Genomic DNA, 25,941 nt, shown 5'->3' on the forward strand with positions numbered 1-25,941 from the left:
GGTTGCTTTTATGTTTATTTATTTGGTGGTCTACGAAACGAAATGACAGACAACTGATTCGGCCAGCTCCTCGGGCGACGGTGTATTTTTTTTACGCGTGTGTTTTGTGCGGTGTCTTGAATCCCCAGAAATTTGGGCGGTGAAAGTAGCGAAAGCTATGTGAGCGCGCGCGCGCTTGTGCTGGTGTATTGCGTGTGCTGCACGAGTGTGCGTGTGGTATTCTAGAATACGCGGTGCGGTCGCGAGCTCTAGCGGCCCCAGCCAGTGGTTACCGATGGCTGTGGCCACCAGTTCGCCTCCGAGACGGACGGACGACGCCGTGCAGACGTTCGACGACTGCGTGGTTTTGCTGTGCTACAACCACGAGATGCGCTGCGGCTTGGTCGAAGGTGCCAGCAAGGGACTCTGGCTGCCTTACAAGGACATAGCTCAAGGCGAAAGCTGGGAAAGCGCCGTGGAATCGTTACTCAAAGAGGTGGGGCGCTCTCGCTCGTTTGCCGCGCTATTTGAAACCGCCCTGTCCTCACCTGTCGGCGCTGATGCGAACGCTTCCTCGTTGACTTCCTCCTATTTCGCGTCTCGTACGCCCTTTGACGTGGGATGTCTGGACATTGGTCTGGAGCAGCTTTTCTTTTGGTTACTTCGACTGATGTCGTCGGTAAATAAGCTGCCGAGCCCACTCTGCTTCACTTCGCGTGCGAGCGTAGCAGAAGCTACAGGGGCAGGCTCCACGCTTTCAGCGTCTGTACCGAGCGCGCGTGGAGTGCAAGCGTCGTGTAGGGAAACTTCGCTCGCACCTGAAGTGAAAGAACTTGCGTGCGTTACAGGGTCAAATGGTAGTTTATTTTCCCGAGTGACCTTTGTGATTTTGAAAGTTCGAACCGAGTTATGATTTCCTCCAGGGCCGTATATTGGGAGAGTTTGGCCAGTTGTAATCTCACCGCCGTAACGCCCCCCAACCGAGTGAGCCAATCAGCCCGCGGCGCAGAGTGAGAGGCGCGAGCGCATGCGTGTGAACTCCGGGCTCTTTCACAGCTGTGCTGGGAGTGTAGCATTTTCATTCATGCGCCCGGTGGAATGCATGGAATCGATATAAATTTCGCTTCTTTCCTCTTATCTCGCTGGCTCTGGCAAGAAAATTATAGTGTTAGTCCTCAGTGGGTGAAAAAGATAATGAGTAAAGTTTTCTCGACGTTTGACAGCAAACTTTTATTCAGGCAAAAAAGAAGTCTGCCCGTAGCAGACGACGCATAGCCTCAACAGTGCTCTGCGCCCAACGTGTGTTGCATCAAAATGGTGGTTGTTTCCTCTTTGCTCCCTCCTTCCTCTCGCTCCTTTGGCGCTCTCCCCCTTTCCTTCACTTTTCTTCTCTCCAGCGCCTTCATCGCCTACTGACCAAACTATTAAAATATATAGCTCTGGTTTTGTCTAGGAAAACCGGAACAGCGAAGTAGGTGCATTGCAAGTGCAGGCTTTTAAAAATGACACCTTGCATACAATGCTTCTCTTCTGCCAAGAACATCAAGCTAAATCTGACAGGAATGGCTGGCTTGATCGCAAGGAATTAATCTTAAGAAAATGAGGACAAAGCCAAAGGTAAACGCAAGATATGATCTTTGTCCTGCATTCACTTTTTGCTTTTTCCTCATTTTCTTGGTGTTTTCTCCTTTGCCGAACTGGCTATTTTAATTAATTCAGAATTGTTGTTCTTGGCAGACAGTAAATGGGAGCTAGCATGTGCCGCCAACAACGACCAACATTATGCACATCGGAAGTGTTCGGAGCTACCAATAAGGAATTTTAGCAATCCATTACCGTGTTCCGCACACCTCACTACCAGAGCCTTTGAAGCTTGGTTCGAAGGCTACGGTTGTGCGGTACACGGAACACTAACAGTTTGCTAAAGTCCCTAGTGTCTCCTCTTGTTGTAAGCAGTTAGAACCGGATGCAACACAGTCAATCATACTCAAGTGCAGATGTGTGAGGCAGATTAAGGTTGGTTCAAACGCCTGCACTTGGTTGCAACCAAAGTGCTGTGAAGCCTTGTGATCTCTTTTGCGAGAGCGCTCTAGCGCTATGTATGGGGTGACCCTGGAACTGCATTTCGCTAGAGTTAAGGTTTTGCAGTATTTGTCAGATCAAATATACATACTATTTATGAGAAATTATTGATTATAAAATTGTAAAAGGTGAGTCCATGGTAAAAGAATAATCTTCATAAAAAAAAAAAAGAGGTAATATATGTGGAAATACCAGCATTCCATATCTATCGATATAGATGGCGCCAGTGTATTCTCTTGTAAGAGATCGTAAGACTGAACAACACACTCAGTTGCAACCAAACGGAAGTGTGTGAACCATTAAGGGCCCAGGCTATGGCAGACTTTGACAGGTCGTCCGTTGACCCGACGAAAGGTTGCGGCGTAGCGGTCTCACTACACGCCATTGTTGCAGCTGTCCCTCAAGACGTACGCCAACCAGGGCATGATACAGATGCTGCGGATACAGCCGGGTCTGAACCGGGCGTTTTTCACGCGGGTCATCTTCATGATCCGTGTGCCCGAGGTGCTTGACCAAGGAGCCGACGAAATGGTACCGGTATATTCAACTGTCTTCCATCATCAAAAGTAATGATTGTTTTTTGGGAGCTTTTGTGTCGTGAACAAAGCATATTTCTTGGACTATAGGCCAATAACTACTATACATGTTTAGAAGTATTTTTTAGGTGCGAACTATATGACAATTTTCTATTTCTAGACCGTTTATTATGGCGAGACGTGACGGCTTTTGTGAATGAGAGTATGTTAATGATTTATGTAAAATTTATGTAAGCTGATGGAAACATTTGACTGGTCTCATCAGCTCGTGGTGTCGGCTGCATCCGGACTTGAGGTGAAACGAAGCGTAATAAGCAATCCGATTCGTCCACGCGCGGCGTCCGCAGGGGGAGCAGGTACGCCTGCAGTGGATAGCGGTGGAGGAGATCCAGCGCATGGCCAAGCTGCGCCCCTACCCGTTCATGGGGGTAGAGCCGACCGAGCTGTGCAAGCAACTGCTCCATAACAAGACGCTGCCACCCAACTGCGACTTTGTCGAGATCAACGCCACCACTGCCCTCACCTCCCAGACCGTGTCGGCCAAGTCCCAGATCGAGCAGATGCTCGAGTCGGCCAAGTTCGGCCAGCCAGGTGAGTCGGTCCGCCACAGTTCGTTTTGTGGTGGCGCGGTGCCTGGAACGCGGCTCCGACCGGTGTGCTCACCGCATCCTCAAATGTGGTCCCTCGATTTCTATCCGACGACGTCGTAGAAGTGGCGTGCTGTCGCCTGCCGCGATCCTAGCATCAGCGCAGCAGCAGAGGGGGATGCACAATTCTGAACAGTAGCAAATAAACCACACAAAACAATTTCAAATAAGCAGTGTTGCGCGAATAGTAGTTTCGAATAATACGCTATTCGATGGTGTTGATTGCAGCGAGCTAGCCCCATTGAGTGCGCTTCTCACCGAGCACCTGTGCACTGTGGGGAAGCAATACCAGCAGAGCTCATGAGCTTCGCAGGTACTGATGACTCCAGCAAAATCGACGGCGCCTAGTGGCAAACAGAAACCTGTAAATATTTTATTCACTCGAGTAGGCGGCAGCTTTGCTTGCCAGCCTTCTTTAGCGAATCAGATGTTTACAGCATCTTGCTGTCTAAAGAGAAAGCCATGGAAGCAGGTTGTTTTATTGTCGTTTTTTGTTTTTTCGTATTTGATATTTAAGAAAGAATATCTGCATATAGCAAACAGACTTTTAAATCCCCTCAATTTGGCAGCTGCAACAGTTTTGTCTTTTACATGTCGTAGTTCATAAATATGGCAATGTTAAAATTAATTGAGCTTAGAAGTGGACAAGTGGAAGATTGGGAACAACCTTAGAGTTCAGCCGAATTTTCGTGTAAGCATGGTGCACGGTAGTGAAAGGCTTATTCGGCCAAAACCACTATTCGCTTCGAATTAAAAGTCCACTCTTCGCACATGACTACAATTAGTAATGTAAAACAATACCGAAGCAATCGTGCATGAAGTACATTGGTCCATTCAATCAGAGACGATTCATTACTTCTAAGCAAACTTTTATGATGGTAATCTTTTGCCACAGCCCACAAATGGACATCTTTCGCCACAGCAGTAGCAAAGTCGGTAAATCGATTTGTATTTTTTTTTTCGTCCTCACTTTTCAGAGCAGGACATGGTGCGTTTCGACTTCTTCAGGTTTGCACGCCCCAGCACGTACATGAATGAGCACGTGTTCCAGAGTTATTTGTCTTCCCTTGGCTGGGACAAGACTCCCTACCTCGGGGACCTCTTCCGGTGAGCCGAACGCACTTCCTTCTCGCTGTCCCACCGCCTGTAACTCAATAATTTTCACAGCAAATGCCTCGGATGAAAATACTTGGCAAAATTCAAACTGCTAACTAAAAAGATGCAAACATTTGATGTTTGTGTTTTGCCAGAGTAAGGTCGGTCGGCTCTTGAGGTATGGCGACGCTGCTTTATGTTGTAAATGAGAAATTCAGCCGTTGCAGTACGAGCGCTAGCCTGGGGTTATGCAGGCAAGGTACTCATCCAAATGAGAACAGGCAGGGATGTGGATTGACCCAGGATCCTTGGCCTCTGCGGCACAAGCTTTCGCTTCACGTGCTCCGAGCTACGGTGCGTTAACTCTCTCGGCCACCGATTCCCCAGACTCGTGGTTAGAGTTCTCGGTTTGTCAGAGCAGGCAGTGTAGCGTTGTTCCCCGCCAACGAAGAAGGCGCTGCTGCCCGGCAAGAGCCAAGTGCACGTGCTTTGCTTGCAAAAGCAGTGCATGCAAAATGGAACGAAACCCTTTTGCGTCTGCTCGGAGTCGGTCACGACGCTCCTTTCATCCATTGCGACAGAACATTTGACGCGTGTATAGGCAGCTTTACGAGGAAGACTGGTTTCGAGCTCTACGTAAGAGGCTTTGACCCTCGCAGCATGAGGCTTCGTTGATCATCATAGGGATGGCATTGGTCCGCACATTAAGTGGACAACGCCCGGACGAGCCCATTTTTCGTCTTATCTCCGCGTCACCCATGGGAAAGTCTACAATCGGTTCACAGGCGTCGTCACTCACACGATAGAATGGGACTTCCGTACCATTGGCCTCGCTGTAGCAGAGACGGTGTTCGATCAAGTCGCAGCTGGGACAATGAAATAATACGGCGCACGCTGACGTTCGAAGCTCCGTTATAGCAGCGAGGGTCGTCGCATCAAAGCTTAGGGACGGAAAAACGACCCTCCCCCTTCCCTCCCCACGAGCAGGTTCGAGGAAGGAACCAGCCAGCTCGACGCAGTGATAAGCCGGGTAGTGGTGAGCGACACGGCAATGTTCCGAGGATTTCAATCGTCTGTTTTAGGACCGACTGTGCGGCACGGAACTTTCACCATACAGACACGTTGCTGCGACTCGCCGCATCTTCGATTGGCGAGAACACGTACGGCGTGCGACGCAGCTGGCATATTCGAGCTGCTATTGTTTTTTCTTCTTTTTTTACGCGATTGAGAAGATGCTATTGAAACTAATAGTGCAGTGGAACGTGGGCATCCTGGACAACAACTGGGGCAATACCAATATCTGGCGTTTGTTGATGACACGTCTAAGTAAAACGCAAAAAAGCCCCAATGTCTCATTTGCACTAAAGCCTGGTTCGCACGCTTGCATTCGGTTGCAACCAAGTGCATTGTGCAGACTCATCATTTCTTACGATGGGAAAACACACCGGCGATATTTATCGGGTAGTCATAAAACACTCACAATTTTCTGATATTTTTATTTTTTGTGCATCCTTTTTTTCTTTGTGGGCGCGAAGAACTCTTGACAAGGTTATAAACAAGTGTGTCTCATAGTACGTAATTTGATCTTGCAAAGGCTCTGCAAAACCTTTGTTGTAGCGTAATGCAGTTCCCGGGCCACCTAATAGACTGTGCCAGCGTGCGAGTGCATTCTCTCGCAAGAGATCGCGACGCTGCCAGTGCACTCTGTTGCCGATGCAAGCGCAAGAACCAGCCTTAGCAACGTCACGCGATGTGTGTGGGCACGGCGACACGACCTGGCGGCTTCACCGGCGTCTCCCCCCAGGGCCATGGACGTGCACAACCGAGGCGCCTTGACCTGGAAGGAGCTGGTCCTCGGCCTGGCGGCCATGGAGCCGGGCACACAGCACGGCGGCACCCCCGGGGAGCTCAGATGCCGGCACATCTTCCGCCTCTACGACGGCAACTGCGACGGCGTCATGGAGTATGCGGAATTCAGGTGGGGGCCCTCGAAGGTATACGTGCGGGGCGTGGCGCACTTCGAGCTTCACTTCATCGCTCCGCAGCCCACGACGTTGCCGCATTGGGTGATCGGAACGCCGAAGGACGATTCGCGAAGCAAAAAGTGTGTACACGACGGGCTATGGCCCACATTTCTTTAAAAAACATGTGCAAAGGAAAAACATTGTTTTTGGAGCAGTCTGGATGAAAAATGTATGTAAAACAAATATAGAACGAAAAAAAAATTTTTTAGAGCTATATTTATGGCTTGAGAGAATTTTTTGTCAAGCTAGCTATAGCAGTGCTCCTTTCCGCTTCTCTCTTTTGCGCCCATGCACTCCACGTGGAGGAGAGGTAAGCCACTCGGATTGATTCAGCTGCTCGGCTAAAAAACGTATGCGAGCCTCGTGCGACTTCCGCTCAACTTTGGCGCGCAACGCATTCTTGGCTTTTTGTGCCGGTATTGGTAGCGGCGGTAGTCAGCGTCTTTCGCGATGGATCCGGAGTTTGAGCGTACACTTCTCGAATGCATCAAACAGCTAGGACTTCGCCCCTACGAGGACACACCTCAAAGACTGGCACACCTCCCCGCAAAAAGCTCCAAGGCCGGCGACATGCCTCTGGACTGCGGTGCCAGCGGGTCTCAACTACCGCTCGAGTTGTACGAGCCGAACCGGAAGAGACGACTTTCTGATACTTGTCTCTCAAGCTTCAAAATATCTCGTTAAAAAAAGAAAGGCGACAAAAAAGTGAAGATTAATGAGCAATTTTCAGAGCTTATACGAAGCTTCCGAAAGAGAGTAGGCACCACGCGACTATAGTGGCCAGTCACAGACTGCCTCTTGCCACTTTTCCGCAGGCTCCCGCGGGCGCTAACTACAAAGTCGTTTCAGGCTATAAATATGACTCTAAAACTTTTCTGTTTTTTAGAGCGCAGCTCTTAGGCACCCTTTTTCGGCTTGAGCGGTGTTGGCATCGCCGTCGGCGTAACCGCGCGGTGCATTATGGGACGCGTGACGTCACTGAAGACGTTATCGGCATCTGCATCGTCATCGTCACATCAGTGATGTCACTGATGACGTCATCGGCATTCGCATTGTCATCGTCACTGATGACGTCATCGGCATCCGCACCGTCATCGTCATCCCGACCGAGGTGCCCGCAATATGACGGAGGCTTATTGCGGAGAAGGCGCCGTGTAACCGAGCTTTCGGCTGCACGTCAAAAGATCCCCAGATGGTCGAAATTAATCCTCAGTCCTCCGCTGGGGCGTGCCAGATGCCCGTGGTAGGCTTGGCACGTAAAACCCCCAAATTTGACCGCCATCGTCATCGTCACGTGACCTCATACGGGTCACGTGACCCCCGTCAGGTCACGTGGCCCCGGTGACGTCACGTGACCCCCGTGGGGCGACGGCGACACCGCTAGGAGTAGCAGACAAAATGAGGAGGTGAGGAGGAGGGAGGAAGGATATACCTTTCCCTCAGTACCCTTCCCCTTCTCCTCAAGAGCTGTGCTCTGATTCGGCGTTACAGGAAGTTGTAAACGGCTTTCATTTTGTCATCAAAAATTTATTTTATGACATTTGTTTTCCATCTAGGCTCCTTTGCACATGTTTTTTGGGCTGTCTGTGACCGTTGCTCTCGCAGTCTTCTGGCTGCGCATGGTCAAGCCGAGGCAGTGTTTTCCTTCGTCCGTCCACATATTGTTTAGTCGCAGAGTGCGGACGTGTCTTTCGAATGCCCGGACTCCAAAGTGCGCTCCGTGCCTCCTGCCGTGCTTTGGCCGTGCGCGCTCGTGCTCGAGATGCAGAGGCATTGTCGAAGGTAGGAAGCTCGCGCTGGGGGTGGGCCAACCGAAGCTCCTCGGTTCTCGCCTTGTTGGCGACTGAAAGAACTGTAATGGCGGAGTCCCTCTAGAGTGACAGATGGAGACCGCCGACACCGACAGGCTGCAGGCGCGAGCTCGAGGCTCGTTGGTGTCGGTCATTTCTCTTTCTTGCTCTGGTGGAACTGGGGCATTAGCACCCTGAAAATGCAAAGACGCCACGTAGCTATCTTGTGACACCTCCTAACCAAATTGCATCATATTCACGCGTCCTTGCCTTATGCACTCTTTTAATTATTTTGAAATGTACTGGCTAGCCCGGCAATTCTTGAAAGGGGTTCCGTGGACCCCGGCGCCATTTTTAAGGTCTGCAAAGCCCCTAGCTCAACCCTCGACCCCCCCCGCTGCCCTCTCTTTTTTTGCAAAATGAATGCCCTTTGTCGACCAAGGCTGCGTGGTGCAAGCTACTGCCAGTCATGAAGGCTACAGCGGTTACCACTTGTCCATCCATTCGTCCCTTCACTCTATGCTTCTCGCTTCTCCCGTCCATAATCGTAAAGGATGCCCTTTTCACGCCGCAATCAGTCGTCTCATTTTGTACCCGCCCCCCTTCCCTTGCCGGCACGAGGTCCCCCGTCACTTTGGCGGGTCCCTGAGGGCTCCCCTACACATCCATGCTAGGGAACAACGAGCTAGTTCATTGTTCCGTAGGGTTTCATCTCCTAGCATATACACAATTCGTGCAAATGCGGGTACTGTACCATGTGCTTCGTTTTTCCCCAGTCTCTGGGTTTTGTCTTAAAACCTGCTCAACACCGAGCTACTTTTATTACATCATTTGTTTCTATGCTTTTGTTTTGTTCTTAACCCTTTTTTCCTCTATGGTCGGTCCGCTCGATCCATTTTGGTCCCGGCAGCTCTCGCACGACAAATCCCCGATCGGTCGGTAATTTCGTAAGGTGCTCATACCTGGAATGTGTCTCCGGCTAGTGTGTGTACCACATCCAATGAATGGTCTCTCGACTTCCGCCTAGCGACGTCGTCAATGCGTCACGCCGTCGGCTGCCACAGTCTCGGCGGCATCGCGGCAGCTGCAGCGGGTGCGGCGGACACCTGTTCTGCCACAGGTCTCTCTCTGGCTCGATGGACCGCGGAAAAGTTTTGGCGGTCGGTAATCGAAACGCTGTGACGACGGCGACGCTCGTCTTTCCTCATGCTTTTTGTTGGAACCTCCATGACCAACCGGAATCGTGGCATCCAACGGCACGACATTCCGGCTCTTGCGACGTCGTTCGTTGCCATTTAGGGACCACTTTTGGACACGCGGGCGGAATGGGATGCCAAAGGCACCGGTTGGAGACGCCCTCGAGGCACCATGGCACTGTGACAGCCATGCGCGAGCTGAAGTCACCAACGAGGCAAGAATGGCGGAGAGGAGCTTCAGTCGTCCCGCCTTCGGCTCGAGCTTCCTACTTTCGACGACAGTTTGGCGCCTCGTGCACTTAGAGCGCATGCACGCGCGGCGGAAGGCGGGGGTCGCGTGCCGGAGGCCTAGCATTAGAAAGAGACGCCCCGTTGTTGCCGTTCCGTCGGCAACTTTAAATGGTCGACCACAAAGTTTCGAGGGGGCGTGCGAGCGCGGCATGCCCAGGCGCTTTTCATTTTCCGTGTTTCGTCGCGAGTCGAAGCGGGGGGGGGGCTGGATCCGATTCCCATCCTTTCTGCGCGTCATTTGGCGCCCGTCGGGCGGCACACTCCCGGCGTGCGCTTCGGCGTCAGGGAAGCGGACTTCAGTACCGCGGATGGTTTGTTAATCGCGATGCGTCATAGGCGCGACGTTTGGAAAACCGGCTCTATCTCGTGACGAAGGGTGTGGAGAACGCTAGAGTGGCCCTACTCGTTCGTGTATGGGGAGTTCGGGTTCTCTATCTGGGTTCCTAGGAACCAAGCAGGGGTTCTTCGAGATGCTCCCGCAGGTTCCTCAAGTCTCCGAATTTCCCTGACCGTCCCTAGCACCTAAAGAAAGCCTTTTTTTTCCAGTTCAAACGCCGCTTTATTAAAAATGAGTCACCTATTGATGCATAGTAGGTATGTTGCAAAGACGCCCTACTCTGTGCTTTGTCATTTACATAGTCTGTACGCTTCTACACTACTTTATTGCATTGATGCCTAGGCTGGGAGGGCTTCCTTGGATCGGCTGTCTGTCAAGAGGGAGGGGGGTTTATTGGGATTCAAATGTTTGAGGACCCCTGATTAGAGAATGAGGCTTCGATGTGGATTGGATATTGAGTAGCACCACGCAAACGGGAGTAAGCAAGACATTTCTACTTGGGGAAACTGGTTTCTGCAACCTTTGTACGCGTCCGCTTCACCTCTTGTTGACCTCGCCGTGCCGTAGGACCGGGCGGCGGGGCCCCGCGTCCGACTCTGCCCATGTGCTAATAAGGGGTCCTTGCAGGAAGATGGTGAAGGACATCCAGGAGATGAGGGGCATCACCATGGACGAGGCAGCGCTCGACAAGTTCACCTCTACCAGCGCAGCGTGAGGAAGGGCACTCTGCCTCTTTTCCAGCGGGCTTAAAGAAATACTTCGGAGCTTGAAGGCTCCGGCAAAATTATGGTAGTCGCTGATTTGCCTCAAGATTGGTTCAACATATCGGAAGGCAGATCCAAAATAGTAACCAAATTACAAGTCACAATACTCTTTTCTTTTTCTTTAATAATATTATTAAATTTACTCATTTTGTCCGACAGACTGAGTGGCTCTCCAGCAACACTGAAAACGTGATGTCAGATGTTGTAATAAGAGGGGGGTATAGCTTGTTCTGGATGTTTGAGGGCGCGAAATGAATGCTGGGGATGGTCACACCAGAAAAACTTAACAAAATGCACAAAATACTTTGTTATTTAGGTTGCCTGCTCGACTTGCATGGTGTGCAATGTGTGACACCACCTCACTGGAGAAAGCTGGCAAATTTTAATGTTGGTTATGTCATAGCCCTTATGTGCTGTTTTCTCAATAGCTTTTTTGTATTTAGAGGTAATAAATAATATGCTCGGAAGAGTATGTTTAGTTTGGGTAGCTCATAAAACTGCCGAGCTCCTCTTCTTAGGTACAGCTCAGTGTTAAAGACGGAGAACTGATTTCACGCCCCATCAGTGCCGTCCTAGCGCTTAATTGCACGTGACGCCGCCTTGTCTTGTTTACACTCGCAATGCACCACTAACAGGCTCGTTACATAAGCCGTTTTATCTAGATAAAAATAAGAAATTAACGCAGGTGCATAATTTCTTCAAACTCCTAATATTTTGACGAGCCTTACACGAAAAGTCTGTTTTTATAAGGGGCTAAACTACCGACGTGCTCGAGCAGCTTCTTTAGCTCAGACAAGTAAAAGGGGGTAACGGGACAACCCCTTGTCCCGCTTGCTTGTTCTATTTAATTCTGTCCATAATGCCATCTATGTTCTTGCTTCATTTACCAAGCTTGTCCAATGGTTTCTCTTGGTTTTTTCACTGAAGACTGCTTGACACACTTGTGTTTTCTGTCCACCGAGTGTGTTGCGCAGTCTCATGATCTCTCGGGACGAGAGAAAAGACTGGCTCCATCTGTCGGGTGGCCTTAGAACACGCAATTTCTGCACATTTCCTTTTTTTTTTCTTTTTTTTTTCTTTTTTGCATCATTTTGTTACGATCGGCTTGAAAATCTTTTTACAGTGTTTCATTTAGGCCTTAGATTTTCCGGCGTTTATTTATAAGGGAGATGGGCAGACGTCTTGCGGCGTTTATTTATTTTTAAGACGTGGGTGTATTTTGCCGATGCACTTTGGTCGGACGTGAAAAAAGAATTCACAAAAATATAAGACTACCGTATTTGCTCGAGTAATAGCCTCACTATTTATGAACAAGGCCCTTGCGCCTACTTTCCCACAGAACACATGTAGAGCCAATCATTGCGTCGCACATAAATAACAGCAAATATCCAGATCGAGAACACGATTCTCCATACATATGCAATCTTCACAGATGGTATCTTCGCTCGAAGACGTTATCTCGGTCCTGTAAACTGCAGGAATTGTGCTGTCCATCGCGGTGATTGGCGCTCTGCATGCTCCGCGGAAAAGCGAACCCTCGGGTTTTTTTCATAAACAGTGCGGCTATTATGTACTCGAGTAAATACAGTATTAGTCAAAGAGGCGTTTGAACACAAACGATTTTAGCTGAAACAAATATTTCAAGAAATGAGTGTTCTTCGGTTTGAACCAGTTTAGCGTTTTTGACACTGGCAGACGGTTATTGTAGTTTTTCGGTTGAAATTGGAAAGTCTACAGCCAAGTTACATAGTATTGTTTCTGACAGATAGTATGTGCATTTGATCCCGCAAATGCCACAAAACCTTCACTCTAGTGAAATGCAGTTCCAGCACCTCCTCATAGATGGCACCAGTGTGCCAGTGGGTCCTCTCATCACGAGAGCGCAAGGCAACATGCAGCACTCGGTTGTAATCAAATGCGAGCGTGTGAACCGGCCTCGAGGAAGAGTCCCACAGTCTGATGTCTGCCTCTGTCTCATCTCAGGAGCTTCAACCTCCCCTTTGGCGGCCAGCTCCCGCTCAACGAATTCCTGCTCGCCGTCGGCCAGCTCAAGTTCAGGGGCACCTCCCTCCTCTTCCGATCTCCGTCCTCCATTCTTCCCGCCCTCAAGAAGAAGTAGTGAGTCCCCGCTCAGTGTTGTTCGGCGCACAAAATAGACGACGACGACTCCCGCAGCAGCGGCGGCCAAGCTTACCTCCTGGCAGCTCAGTTTCGACCGTGAACATTGATCTTCGTGTTTTCATTGTTTCCCGGTTAATTCCACAATTTCTTTCGAAACAAGCATTTCTGAACGTCCTCATGTAACGTTGCACGTTCCCACGAGTGTTCTCGCCCACTTTCTTATTGATTTGCGCGTTTATTATGTGCTCCCCTCTCCCCCTTTCCCCACCCACCACCACCCCCAAAGTGGTGAACAAAAAATGAAAAAGCTTTAATAAAGCTGAACTTAAGAAAGGTTTTAGAGCCAGTCTTTTTATTGTGACTACTCTCTTTATACGCACTAAGCATCCTGAAGAAAGAAAAAATATATTATGATGATTTGTGGCCTATTTCCGAACTATTAAAAGTCTAATCAAACATCCTAAGTTGTTTTTTTTTAGAATTCTTAATTTTAGTTACATTTCAAAGTTACAAGTTCATGCCTGTACAGTCATCAGTATTAAACCCAAAACCATTCTCCACTTTCTCTCGCGATTCGACCGCATCGTCATTCGGTCGTTCAACTACCACCGCGTCGCCACTTGTGGTTTAACTCGATTTGTTTCTGACACGCCAAAGCTTTTCTAGGCTGCAAAAACTCATCGGTGCGCTGGGAACATACTGTTGGCCAACATTTCTCGAAATCAAAATAGAAAATTTGCTTCAATGTCCCTTTGATGGCGTACATCCGAGAAAACATGTTTGCTATCTGCGTTTTGTTTTTAGTTGTTTTTTTAATCAATTAATGTTGTCTTCCTCGTGCACAGCACGCAGGAGTCTCTCATTGAACCGGTGTCAAAGAAGTCCAAGATGTTTCACCCCACCATTGGAAGTGATGTCATGGACCAGAGCGTCACTTGTGAGTTGGACCGGTGTCTCTGTCCAAGCTTTAGCATATAGTAAGAACAGAAGGATATCATGCTTTGTTGAGCTGGGATGACAGTAACACGCTTACAATTGTGACTCGTTACAGTTGCGGTAATTATGCGAAGTTATCATTGCAGTTGTGATGCATCGCACAAAAGATGGCTATAGGTGCTGAGATTACCGGCTCGATCTAGTGACGCCGATTTGCAAATGGATGAACGGATGAATTGTAGTTTTCTAGTGGGCAGCAGCTTGTGTCAGCTAGCCTAGGTTCCGATTCCAAGCACGATTGCCGGGCCAAATGAGAGTTTTTCGTGAACAACAGCACCTCCGTGCAATGAGAGCATCGAGGATTTCAAAAAGTAAATGTAACTTAACCAAGTTACAGGTTACACAAAAATGTAACTGACTTATAGGGTACCGTAAAATCCCGTAAGGACACCCACCCAAAATGAAGAGATAAATGATGAAAAAGATGGGGTGGGCTATCTTTGGGGGTGCCACAGCAAAACTTTACCAAAAATTGATGACAAGCGCCAGGGCACCCGCTACAAACCGCATGATGCCGAAACTGATACCGCAGATCGCGGACACAGCAAATTCGCATTTCACGATGCAATAAACACGCAGGAATTCGCTACAAACTCGTGTGTCATGGAAAAGGATACCGTAAGTGGCCAACGCAACAGATTCGTGTTTCACAGTGCGAAGGACTCGCAGAAGCCCACCGAGAACTCGCATCTCACGGGAACTGATATTGCAGACTGCGAATGCAGCAGATTCAAGTTTCATGGTGCAATAAAGACGCGGGAACCTGCTACAATTTTGCCTGTCACGAGAACCGATATCGCGCCTGCGGGTCGCAGACAAAAACACGGGAGTACGCTACATACTCGCATGTCACAGAAACAAATACCGCAGATTGCGGACGCAACAGAATCGCATTTCACGATGCAATATACACGCGGGAACAACTTGCAGACAAAAACACGGGAATCCGCTACGAACTTGGGAACGGATACCGCAAATCGCGAAGGCAGTAGATTCACATTTCACTATGCTGTATACACGCGGGAGCAACTAGCGTGTTACACAAGCCGATATTGTGCGCAGATCGCGGACAAAAACGCGGGAACCCACTATGAACTCGCTTCTCGGACACAACGGTGCCGCCGATCGCGCCGTTGATGCGCGACTTCCGTCAGACATCGCTTGAGAAAAATAATAGATTGTATTATTTTTCCATCGAGAAAAATAATACATTGTATAATACTAAAACCTGTCATGCATCGGCACAGAACGACTACTGCAGTCATGGAAGCTTTGGTGCACAGTGTTAGCTGGTGAGACATTTCAATGTTATTGCATCGTGATTGACTCAACATTCCGGCGATGTTGCGTCGTGCAGTGTCGCGTAAACCACAACCAATCGCCCTCAAAACAGCTAGCACAAAACAAGTTCTTGCGGACACGCTGAACAAATTGCTCCGTCGTGTCCATTCTTTGCTCGGTAATGTTATCCTCTACGTGCCCACGTTCATGCACAGCATGATCTTGACATGGAGTGTGTTTTATCCTATAGTAAGTTACAGCTCAAGAAGGTAAGACGAGGGAAAAAAAAAGGCTGGGTAGGAAGAAGAAGACGGAATGCTGTAGAAGAGAGGGGGAAACCTCCTCCTCTCTCCAGCGTTCCGTCTGCTTCCTCCTCTCTGGCCTTCCTTTCTCTCACCCTACCCTCTTGAGTTGCAACGGACTATATCACCTGGGGCGAGACCCTAGGCGCCTGCACATCAACGATGTTCATTCTCAATAATAATAATTGGGGTTGTGTGGATATTTATACAGCGTGTAGTTGGTCAGTCATTTCAAAGTTGCAACGAGTCACCCGCTGTAGATGAGCAATTTAGCCAGTGCAGTACAACCGCTAGCCTGGGGTCTTTAACTTGCACCACGCAGTAGTGATACACGACCGCACGCCGGTACAATGCTCATCCAGACAGAAACAGGCAGCGGGGGAAGGATTGAACCGAGGATCCCTGGGCTCTGCAGCGCGAGCTTTCGTTCCACGGGCTCCGAGCTGATGTGTGCTTGCCCACTTGGCCACCGATCCCCCGGACATTCATTCTCAAGAGTGCATTTACACTGTCAAACAGCCACTGCTCGCTACGGTGTACACTTCAGCCACCCCATTCTTGTGCACAAAGGCTTAGGGCATCGAGGGAACAGGCGACCAAAGGCGAGAAAAAGCAGGTGGTGGGGAGCTCGATCGCACTACCCCCAGCGTAATCGCGATCGGCCGAACGTGCCGCACCTCAACCGTGACTGTTATCGGCAAAAGGGCGAGGGTGTCGCCGCCTCACTTGCCCTCTCCCAGTGCCAAAGCCACCTGCAATAAATGCATGCCTGCTTCTTTCGTTTTCAGCAACACAACACTCGCCCGGTACTACAAGCCTATAGTACAGCTGTTGCTGTAAAACAGCAATGATGTCACGTAGAGCAAAAAAGCAACTTGTACTCCGCAAAAAAAATTAATAGCCGTACGTAGATCACACTTGAGTGTCAGCTTCCAGTGGCACTCTTGTCCATCTTTTAGACACTTTGATCTCGGTTATTCATCTTTGACGAATAACTGAGGAGCATCTCTCGGCCCCAGCATCGATGCCCTATGGTAGTGCGGAATCTTACGGAGCTTTTAAAAGGCAACTTTGGTAAGTTCAGAAATTCTGGCATTACGGGTAATTGTAATGTCAAAGCTACTAATAAACAGTTCTATGTCATTCGTTTTTCGAACAGTGAGATAGTTCTCTTGCAAACCTCGTTTAAACGAAAATCACTAGGCGAAACCGCTGCTCTCCAAGGGCTTGCCAGAGTGGGCCGTTTACAGTAAAACCTCGTTATAACAAAATGGGATATAACAAACTAATGGATATAACAAAGCAATCATAATTCCCCTTGCTTGCTAATAGTATGGAGAAATGGACATTGGCTATAACAAACTAATGGTTATAACGAAATAACTACGACCGCTCCTTCAACTTTGTTATAACGAGGTTTTACTGTATAATGAAAACTACAGCCATCAGGCTCAAAATGCAAATGTGCAATTGTCATTTACAAACATTGTGAATAATATTCAGCTTATTTCCAAACACGACGGGTATATTTCAAATTTTATATAAGTATCCCTCTAAAGGAGACATCGCACATGCTGAGGAATGTTTCTCAGGTCTGCTAGAATAGTGCTTAAGCTGGAAAGACGCCTCACTTCAGTACAGGAATGGCCGAGGAAGTCTGGGGGATCGGGGAACCCCCGACAGTACCCTGGGGAACTCCTGTATTTTCTGGAATACAGTTTGAGGACCCCAGGTTTAGTTAATGGAGTGCCAGGCTTTTGCATTCTGGAGCATAGACTTACTAACCTTTTGGCTACTAATCACAATAGACCTTATGCGAAATTGCTTGGTGGTCTGACAACACTGAGAGCATCGCCATTTTAATGTTGGCAAGCGTTGTGGGTACAGAAGCACGGTGGAGGCGTCGGAGACAACCGTACGGGCAGTGTGTGGTGGCGTGGCTGCTGTGTTTTCTGCCTTCCGACTATGGAATGTGGACGAGCAGTTTAAACAACCTACCGCAACTATCTGACGAAACTCTAGGAGCCCTGTGCACACTGGCGACAACCTGCAGTGTGTAAGCTTCCACAGCAAAGGCGTAGGACTTGCTCTGCTGCTTCGACAGGGTTGTCACGAGCGTGCACAGGCCTCTGAGAGTTTCATCAGATAGTTGCGGTAGGTTGTTTAAACTGAGTGGGCACATTGGATGGCCAGAAATTAATAGTGAGAACAAACTGGAGACCGAATGAATGTTTCCTTTAATTTTGCCGCTTTATTGCCAATTTGTAATATCTTTAATGAGAAAAAAGAAAATATGCAACAGGTTCCATTCTTTCTGTGTTTCCACCTCGTCGCCTCCGACGAGCGTGCGCCTCCCGTGAGTCCAGTTTCCCCACGTCCCACAGCGGAGGAGTCCGTTCCTGCGGACACGACGCACCGGTTCCAGTCCCCCCTGGGCCACTACGAGCTGGCCACCCACTCGGTCAAGGTGCGCAGGACGGGTACCCTGGTGGACGTGCTCTCCCTCTGGGACCTCGAAGGTGAGGGCCCCTGCTGCGCGGCAAGCACTTCGTTATTAACTAAGGTGGATGCCACAGCAGGAACTTGTGCCATTGTTTGGATTTGACCGTATAGCTTACATAATAATGTAGGAGAAATCCCACACATTTCGGTTGATTCACGCAACGGGGCATGGACGCGAACATCGGTGGCCCGGATGAACTCATATTGCTCCTGTCGTTTTAGTATACGGCGTGTTCGAAAGAAAATGTTTACGGCATTGTTTTGTTTTTTATGTCGCAGAAGCAAACTATGCTTTGCCGAACGCTCGTTCTCTGCCCAAAGGTAACGCTAGATACTCGAATTAGATGCCAAAGTTTTGGAGCTGACCGTCATCTTATTTAAAAGTTACAAGTGATTTTCTGAAAATTTTAATTGAAAAACGGAGCCTGTTTTGGCGCATTTTTAGTAATAGATGCCATTCAGCTTCATGTAATCAGGAGCCCCGTTGGCCGCCATTTTTAACGCGACAGCGTTTAGGAGCTCATGGCGCAAAAAATGCGACATCGGCGGGACCAGAGGATCCCATAATTCAATGCATGCAGCCACGTGTGATGTTGCACGTGACTGTGACGTCATTACCCTATTGACCCGCTAAATTTTCCCGCCATATTTAGCAAGAATGTTTTCCCGCCAAACTTAGCAAGAATGTTTTTCGCCACATTTGGCGGAAAACTTTCCCGCCAAATTTAGCAAAAAGTTTTGTCTCCAAATTTAGCGGGAAATGTTCCCCCCAGATTTAGCGGGAATTGTTCCCCCCAAATTTAGCGGAACATTTTCCCTCCATATTCAGTGGAAAAATTTCAATGAAAACACCCGACGTCATGCGACGTCACTTGACGCTACCAATCAGACCACGCTTACACGCTTGCACGGCTGGGAAAGGGCGCGGGTTGAATAAGAAGACTTTGCGAACAGGGCCTGATTACACTATCGCATTCCATTCTTAAAGGCGAAACTTAAGCGTCTCCCAAGTTTTTTACAGCGGAGCTGTTAAGGGCTAGTTTCCCCAGGACCGTGTCCAGTACGAAACAAATGTTGACACCTGTGGTCGACACAACACTCTGGTTGCCGCCGTCACTCACAGTTGACAGAAACATTTCTTCGTAGGAAGAAGAGCGGGAATTGAACGAGCGGTGATGTGCGCAGCAGCGCGAATGCTTCTGCAACCGCCGCGAGGCCGCTATCGCCTGAAGTTCCGCTGCTTCGATCGCTTCAGATTCCCTTGCGAAAGAAGAACAGATCGCTTGCCTGGAAAACCACCGCCGAGAACAGAAGCTACAGCTCCGCTGGTCTTCCTTCTTCACCAGAGTGGAAAGGCTGAAAGTTTTCATTGAAAAGTTCAGAAAATCACTAGTAACTCTTGATTAAGATAACAATTAGTTTTAAAACTTTGGCATCTGGTTCGGACCGCTAGCTCCACATTTGGGTGGAGAATGAGCATTTGGCAATGCATAGTGGGACACCTTGTACACAAAGAGAAAAGAAGACAACACTTGCAAGGTCTGCACTCAGTGTTTGTCTAGCTTTATTTTGCAGGAAATCACTGGCATCGTGCATTGTGCTAGTGGAAGCCTCATCGCGGCCCAACGAACACGCCTAACCTATCGGATTGAGTATGCTCTCATTAATTCAAACTCCAGGAAGTCACGTATTTGGTTTGAATTATCACAAACTCGTCTAAATATGATGCAAGATAAAATTATGCTTTTTCATATGAATGATTACACATACTCAGCAGATATTTGATGACTTCCTCTACATAGGTCTACTGATCATAAGCAGGTCTGCCACATATGAAACATTTGTGAAATGTATGACATCAATTAATTGATCCCTCAATAATGTTGTTTATGATGAACTGATTAGACAGCACATGACAACTCAAAATTAAGTTTGTTTGTCATGCCGAGAAGTTATCCAATGTGAACTGTACACAGGGGACAGATGAGCGATGAAAACGGGCACCGCGCGACAATAGACCGATCTCACCAAGCGTTCCACGCGTGCGTCACGCCGTCATAACTGTAGTTCTTAGGAGGCAGACGCCAGTTCACGAGACAGCTCATGCTTCCTCGTGCTCTGCTCGCGCAGACCTCCAGCAGGGTTGTCGCGCGTGCAGAAAGACTACAGCTCCCACGATGCATGTCGGCAGCGGTGGCGTACTCAAACTAGCTGCGAGATCGGTCTATTGTCATAGCAACCTGCTCGGATGCTGTGACGTGAACCTGTGTCATGCCGCCACGTCTCAGCATCCGTGCAAGTTCCTGTAGAAATTTCTGCGAAGTGCATGCGGCCCCCTTGAGTGCGCTTCTCGTCAAGCACCGGTGCACTGCGGAGAAGCGGCACCCGCAAAAGCAAGCTCCGCGGGTGTTGCTTCTCTGCAGTGCACGGGTGCTCGGAAAGAAGAGCACTCAACGGGGCGCGGGTATAAAAGGTATGAATTACACAAAAACACCATTTGAATTAAGCGGCTTATAAATATGTTAAAAACATAGCGGGATAACGAAAATTTTGAAATTTTGGTTATGCTATATGCTTTGCACACTTCTTTCCTTGTAACCTAAAAAGAAAGCCCCTTAAATTATAATAAAAGACCACGTAACAATGCACCCGCACATCGCGCTTGCAGCACTTTAAGACGTGCTTTGAAGGAACAAAGTCCGCCTTATCACTGGCACGCTCTTCTAGACAGGGCTGTGCAGCAGCAGGGGCTCGCGCCTATCTTCGGGGCCTACACCAACATGAAGCCCTGTCTCGGACAGCGTGCCAGCAATAAGGTCGACTTCATTCCGTGCACATCTAAGAGTGCTGCAAGCACCACGTATGTGCAGGTGCGTTGTAACACGTTTTTTTTAACGATTTGTAAATTTTCTTTTTAGGCTAGAAAAAAAAAATGCACAAAGCATAGGTATTATGTAGTAAACACATTAAATGGGAGTTTCTCAATGCGCTCTACAACTTTCCAACATTGATCTCTTTGTTGTCTACCGACATAGTAGGCATGGAAAAAGATTTTTTATTATAGAGGAAGAAAAGTGAACATGCATAAAATGCCCATATCTTTGAACTCATTGGAGATCCTTCCTCAGTTTAGGTGTAACAGTTGTGCTTCTGCTGATGCTCTCGGCTGGCTGCCTTGATTAATTCTGGACTCGAGTGAGCAGTACCATTACTCTCGCACTTCCAGGCACCTCGGCTGTTACAAAGAGCTCGAGATTGAGCGAAAAGACGCGGTTTGAGCGCCTTCCTTCAATGGACTCGTTCAACCAGGTGAGATTCGTCTTTTTCTTTATTCAAAGGCCGTTGGAATACCCAGACAGCGACACAGATGTGGGCCTCCCTTTTCCACGTAGGAGACTAATGGCAAGATCTATGAGGCGGTGTTCTTTTGTTTTCACAGTTGAGTTTGTTTCACCGGCAGGGTCAGAGCTTAAAAGTAACAAAAAAATGTTCAGCCTTTCCACTCTCGTGAAGGAGGACCAGCGGAGCTGTACTCGATACATTGCCACATTGCGCACGCGCTCGTTTCCCGTTTTTTCACGTCCGACACGCCGCCGATCATGGATACGTCTCTGGCGAACCAGAGTCCCACGCAGCGTACGCGGCGCACGTGACGCCAAACGAGTAATCCACGAACTCCCTCCGGAACCTCGCCGTCGCGCCCGGGAACTGTTCAGCCTGCGTGGAGTGCAGTCGCAGGGCCTCGCGCTTCCGCTTGGCCTCTGTGGCACGATCGTCGTCCGTGGCGTTGGCCCGCCGGCGCCGTTTACATCGCTGGTTCTGTTCTCGGCGGGGGCTTTCCAGGCGAGCGATGTGCTCTTCTTAGGCAAGAGAATCTGAAGCACTCGACGCGGTGGAAGTCGAGGCGACGGCGGCTTTGCGGCGGTTGCGGCCCCATTCGCGCTGCTGCATACGTCGCCGCTCCTTCCGCAGCCAGTCTTCTTTCCCCGAAAGGGCGCGCAGCCGACCCATCCTAAGTCCAAACTGAAACTGATGAGAGCGTAGGAAACAGCGCGCAAAACAGACGAGGACGAAGAAACACACGTGACGAGCGCTGCGCTCGTTACGTGTACTTCTTTGTCGTCGTCTGTTTTTCGCACTGTTTCCTACGATGAATTCCCACCAATGCGACCAACTATCCATTCTTGTATGATAGCTGGAAAGGTTGCCGCCATCTACGCGTGACGGCGGCAAGCAGTCTGGTTGTGTGCTTGCCGCCGTCGCTTATAGATGGCGGTAGCTGTCCAGGTAGGTTTGTGTCGACAGGCATTTGATACCGGGCACAATCCTCGGGAGTCTAGCTCCTAACAACTCCGCTGTAAAAATAAAATGCAATATTAATGCGTACAAAAATTCTAGCACCTCATGTCATCACAAAACTAGTTGGGTCACGACGTACGCAGGTTTTTCCATATCCCCAGTTGAGACTCATCCCAGGCGTAAGAGCCTTGCGAAATCTCTGCATTTTTACATATCTGAACGCACTTCTGGTAGATAGTGAACAGTTTGTACAGTTAAACACTATGGTGTCAGATAAATTATTGGTCATATCAATAGTGTCTGAAGGGTCTGTTGACTTCACACTGTCTGTTCAATGACGTGAGGGGAGGGTTTGTAGCCGGCGTCAGAATTACACATATCACCGCAGATACAATTCTTTATTCAGAAATGTATTTTATTCAGAAATCATTGTATGAAATTTATTGAACAATTAGGTAAATTGACAAGCTGGTGTTCATATTAATGAGACATAACAGTACGAGAATTTGCGCAGAAAAGGTACTATACCAAGCCATGCACTTGCTTCTTTGTGAGCAGTGCAGATGTTTCTGGGATAGAGTATAGGCATTTGAAAACATATAGTCGCTTCCATCATTTGTGTCTTGTGTCTCACGCATTGTCACGTGACGTGACCTGTCGGAGCATCTCATATCGGTAGGTAAAGACTGAAGAAAAATGTGGCAAATCATAAGTGCTGGCATTGGTGGTCACAAGAGAAGAAGCCACAGGAAATCATAAGTGCTGGCATTGGTGGTCACAAGAGATGAAGCCACAGGAAATTAGAGAAAGAAAGCAGACAAAAAGTTATGCACATTCGTTTGGCCGCAACGAGTTGAAGTTGGTCTAGCACTTTGTCAACTTTATTTAATTCATGATGAAATACAGCGCTACTAAGACAAGAGCAGAGAGATGAAGAAACACAAGACAAGTGCTGACTAGCAACTCATTCTAATGAAACGAAAAAATACTGCTGCTTGTGTGGTCACATGTCCCTTCATGGTCTTGAGCACCTCTTCTTTCACTAAACACATAACTAGCCGCGCTACCTTAAATCCAAAAAGCCGATGTCGCAGTTCGTTAGTCACTGTCGGCTGGCTTACGGTAGTATGGGGCATGAAACTCAATGAAAACCAATACAGTGGCACAATGCCAATGTGTTCCGATCGGTGGAGGCATATTGGCTGCCCTTCGTCTGTATACTTCACAGACAAACCCCCCGAGGCAGCACTCGTTACTCGAAAGAGGCCCATTAGTTACTTTACAGCTCTGGTCGTCACGCGGCATGACCCGTTGTAGCATCTCGATATTTCCCGAGTTGTGGAGTGCCTGACGTGCCCGATTGCAGAAGTCGCACGCCAACGAGATGCTGGCGGGGCTGCGCTACTTTGAGCGGGCCATCCGCAAGGAGAACCTGGAGAACCGGGTGGGGGCTGGCCGAATGCCCAAGGACCAGTTCAGCTGGGGCGAGGTGGACCGGCAGGCACTGGCTCGCTGCCTGGTGGCCATGTGCAAGCAGACGCGTGAAGTGATGTTTGCGGAGCCCAGGCTGCTCAAGCTCAGCGTGCCCACCTACATCCTCGGTGAGTGATGCCTCCCCCTAGGCCGCCACACGTTCCTGGGGCACCACGTTCTAGGTCACCCTGTTCCGGTGCACCGTGTTCCCAAGGTATCTGATTCCGGCACACCATATTCCGGTGCACTGCGTTCCCAGGGCAACACGTTACAGAGCGCCACGTTACAGAGCACTGCATTACAGAACACTGCATTTCAATGCGGAGTGTTACAGCTAGCACGTGTTACAGTGTAACCTGTTCCAGAGCACCGTGTTCTGGTACTCGTTTCGGTGCACCTCATTCCGTCGGGTGAAATGCACGAGGTGGTCACTTCCCACGTGGGCTGCTCTGACGGTAGTGCCAGTCAGAGCATTGACTTTTCCAATTAAGACTAAACTTCTCAGAATTGAATTCAGAGGATGAGAGCTCACCATCCGACGGAGGAGCTGCACAAAGTAACTACAGTTCAAAATTCAAGACCAGCAGAATGTCGCGAAAGTGAATGCATGCCAGAATGAAATTAAACCGAAGATAGCAACTTTTTGCCCTCTGTGTTTCCACTCTATGCTTCTCGGCCTGAACTGCTGGCAAGCACTGTACATACTCCCTGACCACTGGAAAACTTTTTTCGGGAAAAAAACCCCGACCACAAAAGTGTTGATTGCGGGTGACCAGATTTTGGTATCGAGCTTGCTCTTGGAAGCCGTGTTTCACTTCTTCGACGCCGGACTTCCCGGTCACCCGTTGGTGCTTGGACGATGCAGGGGACATCCATGGGAATTACCGGGACCTGGTGTGCTTCGAGAAGGCCCTGTGGAGAATGGGGCCTGTGCTGACTCCGGCCAACTTCCTCTTCCTGGGCGACTACGTCGACCGGGGGGAACACGGCGTCGAGGTGCGTCTCCTTCTTTCCTTCGCTTAAACAGACAATGCAATATGCTGTGAGATGCAATTTAGGTAGAGGTCATGGTCCGCTCTAAGCCCCACCCACAAATCAGTTGCCCCGCCTATTACTGCTGGATTGGCTTGACTGCTCGGCCAAACACGCTAAGAGGCCTGGTGTCTCCCTTTCCCGAGATCTGGTGCGTCTTTCCTGGCATCTGACAATGCCTGCTAGATGTGTGAGCAGATGCACGGCAGCCTTTAGCACAGTCTGCTATTTCACCACCTTCTATCGTCATCTGCCATGCCCAAAGGACGCTGACACAAATGCTGCCCATCGGCGTGCGTCCGTTTTCGCCTTCGTCCGTCTGCTATTCTGCCTTTGTCTAAAAACTTCCAAAACACTCGCAAGACTCGACCATGAAAGTGGCGTTCTAGCATTGTATTTTACTCAAGCGACGGACCAATACGAGCGTCTGTCGGCGTCCGTCGATGTGCGGTAAAGAGTGACCGAGAGGACTTTAAAAAAATGCAGCAAAATAAATATGCAGTCATTTCAGTTTTTATGTTCTTGTTTTATTTTTTGCATGGCATCCGTGAGCAAGGTGAGAGAGCGTCATGATGCACATGTAAAATGTCACGTAAAATTTGTTCGCTTTGGCGGGCCAGGTGCACCACAATACTTGAGAGCTACTTTCCTTTCGAAGCGGAATGACGGGAATATACCCGGACCAACTTGATACGAGCCGAACGCCCAATTGCCTCCAGCCCAATGGCTCGCAAAATCTTACCTGTGTAGGTATCTTCTCGGTATTGAAACCATAGTCACAATCACAACGGTTACACAATTCACAGAGCGGCGGTGCCGCTTTTACGGTAACCAACGTCTATATTCAGCACCAACACGCACAAAGAAATGCATCGAGCCAGATTGATCAAAATAGGGACGCTAGGCTTGGGCCAGTCCCGCTAGCAAAAACAGGCATCTGCACAGCGTTTCCGAAGGTGCACACTTGCGACAGTTGTTTGTTGCAAATAATGTCGGTTGACGAGCTCAAAACTCAAAGCTCAAAAGACCCGCACTCATAAAAATTGTCGAGCTCAACGAGCTACGCTCTTTCAGCACTTTGCAGCTTCGCAGACGCTGGCAGCCATGTTTTTTAACGTTTCACACTAAAGTGGGAGAAGCAATCTCGGAACACGTTTGAAAACAATAATGACTCTATCTTGATTAGTTGCTTCT

The 25,941-nt window shown here is 49.0% G+C and overlaps 1 protein-coding gene across 1 annotated transcript in view; it reads left to right on the forward strand.

Moving 5' to 3' along the window:
- The first annotated feature begins 47 nt into the window (after positions 1-47).
- LOC8051826 overlaps positions 48-25,941 on the forward strand; it is a 50,368-nt gene continuing 24,474 nt past the window's right edge. The window contains exons 1-12 of the mRNA XM_029992818.3: positions 48-475; positions 2,455-2,592; positions 2,945-3,188; positions 4,222-4,351; positions 6,144-6,317; positions 10,605-10,688; positions 12,725-12,859; positions 13,708-13,799; positions 17,826-17,960; positions 21,170-21,252; positions 23,609-23,843; positions 24,581-24,711. Of these exons, the coding sequence (XP_029848678.2) occupies positions 275-475; positions 2,455-2,592; positions 2,945-3,188; positions 4,222-4,351; positions 6,144-6,317; positions 10,605-10,688; positions 12,725-12,859; positions 13,708-13,799; positions 17,826-17,960; positions 21,170-21,252; positions 23,609-23,843; positions 24,581-24,711 (1,782 nt within the window). The 5' untranslated portion in view covers positions 48-274. The remainder of the gene's footprint in view (positions 476-2,454; positions 2,593-2,944; positions 3,189-4,221; positions 4,352-6,143; positions 6,318-10,604; positions 10,689-12,724; positions 12,860-13,707; positions 13,800-17,825; positions 17,961-21,169; positions 21,253-23,608; positions 23,844-24,580; positions 24,712-25,941) is intronic.

The sequence above is a fragment of the Ixodes scapularis genome, unplaced genomic scaffold (genome assembly GCF_016920785.2).
Source record: "Ixodes scapularis isolate PalLabHiFi unplaced genomic scaffold, ASM1692078v2 PGA_scaffold1__304_contigs__length_218370807, whole genome shotgun sequence".
In the NCBI taxonomy this organism is placed as follows: Eukaryota; Metazoa; Arthropoda; class Arachnida; order Ixodida; family Ixodidae; genus Ixodes; species Ixodes scapularis.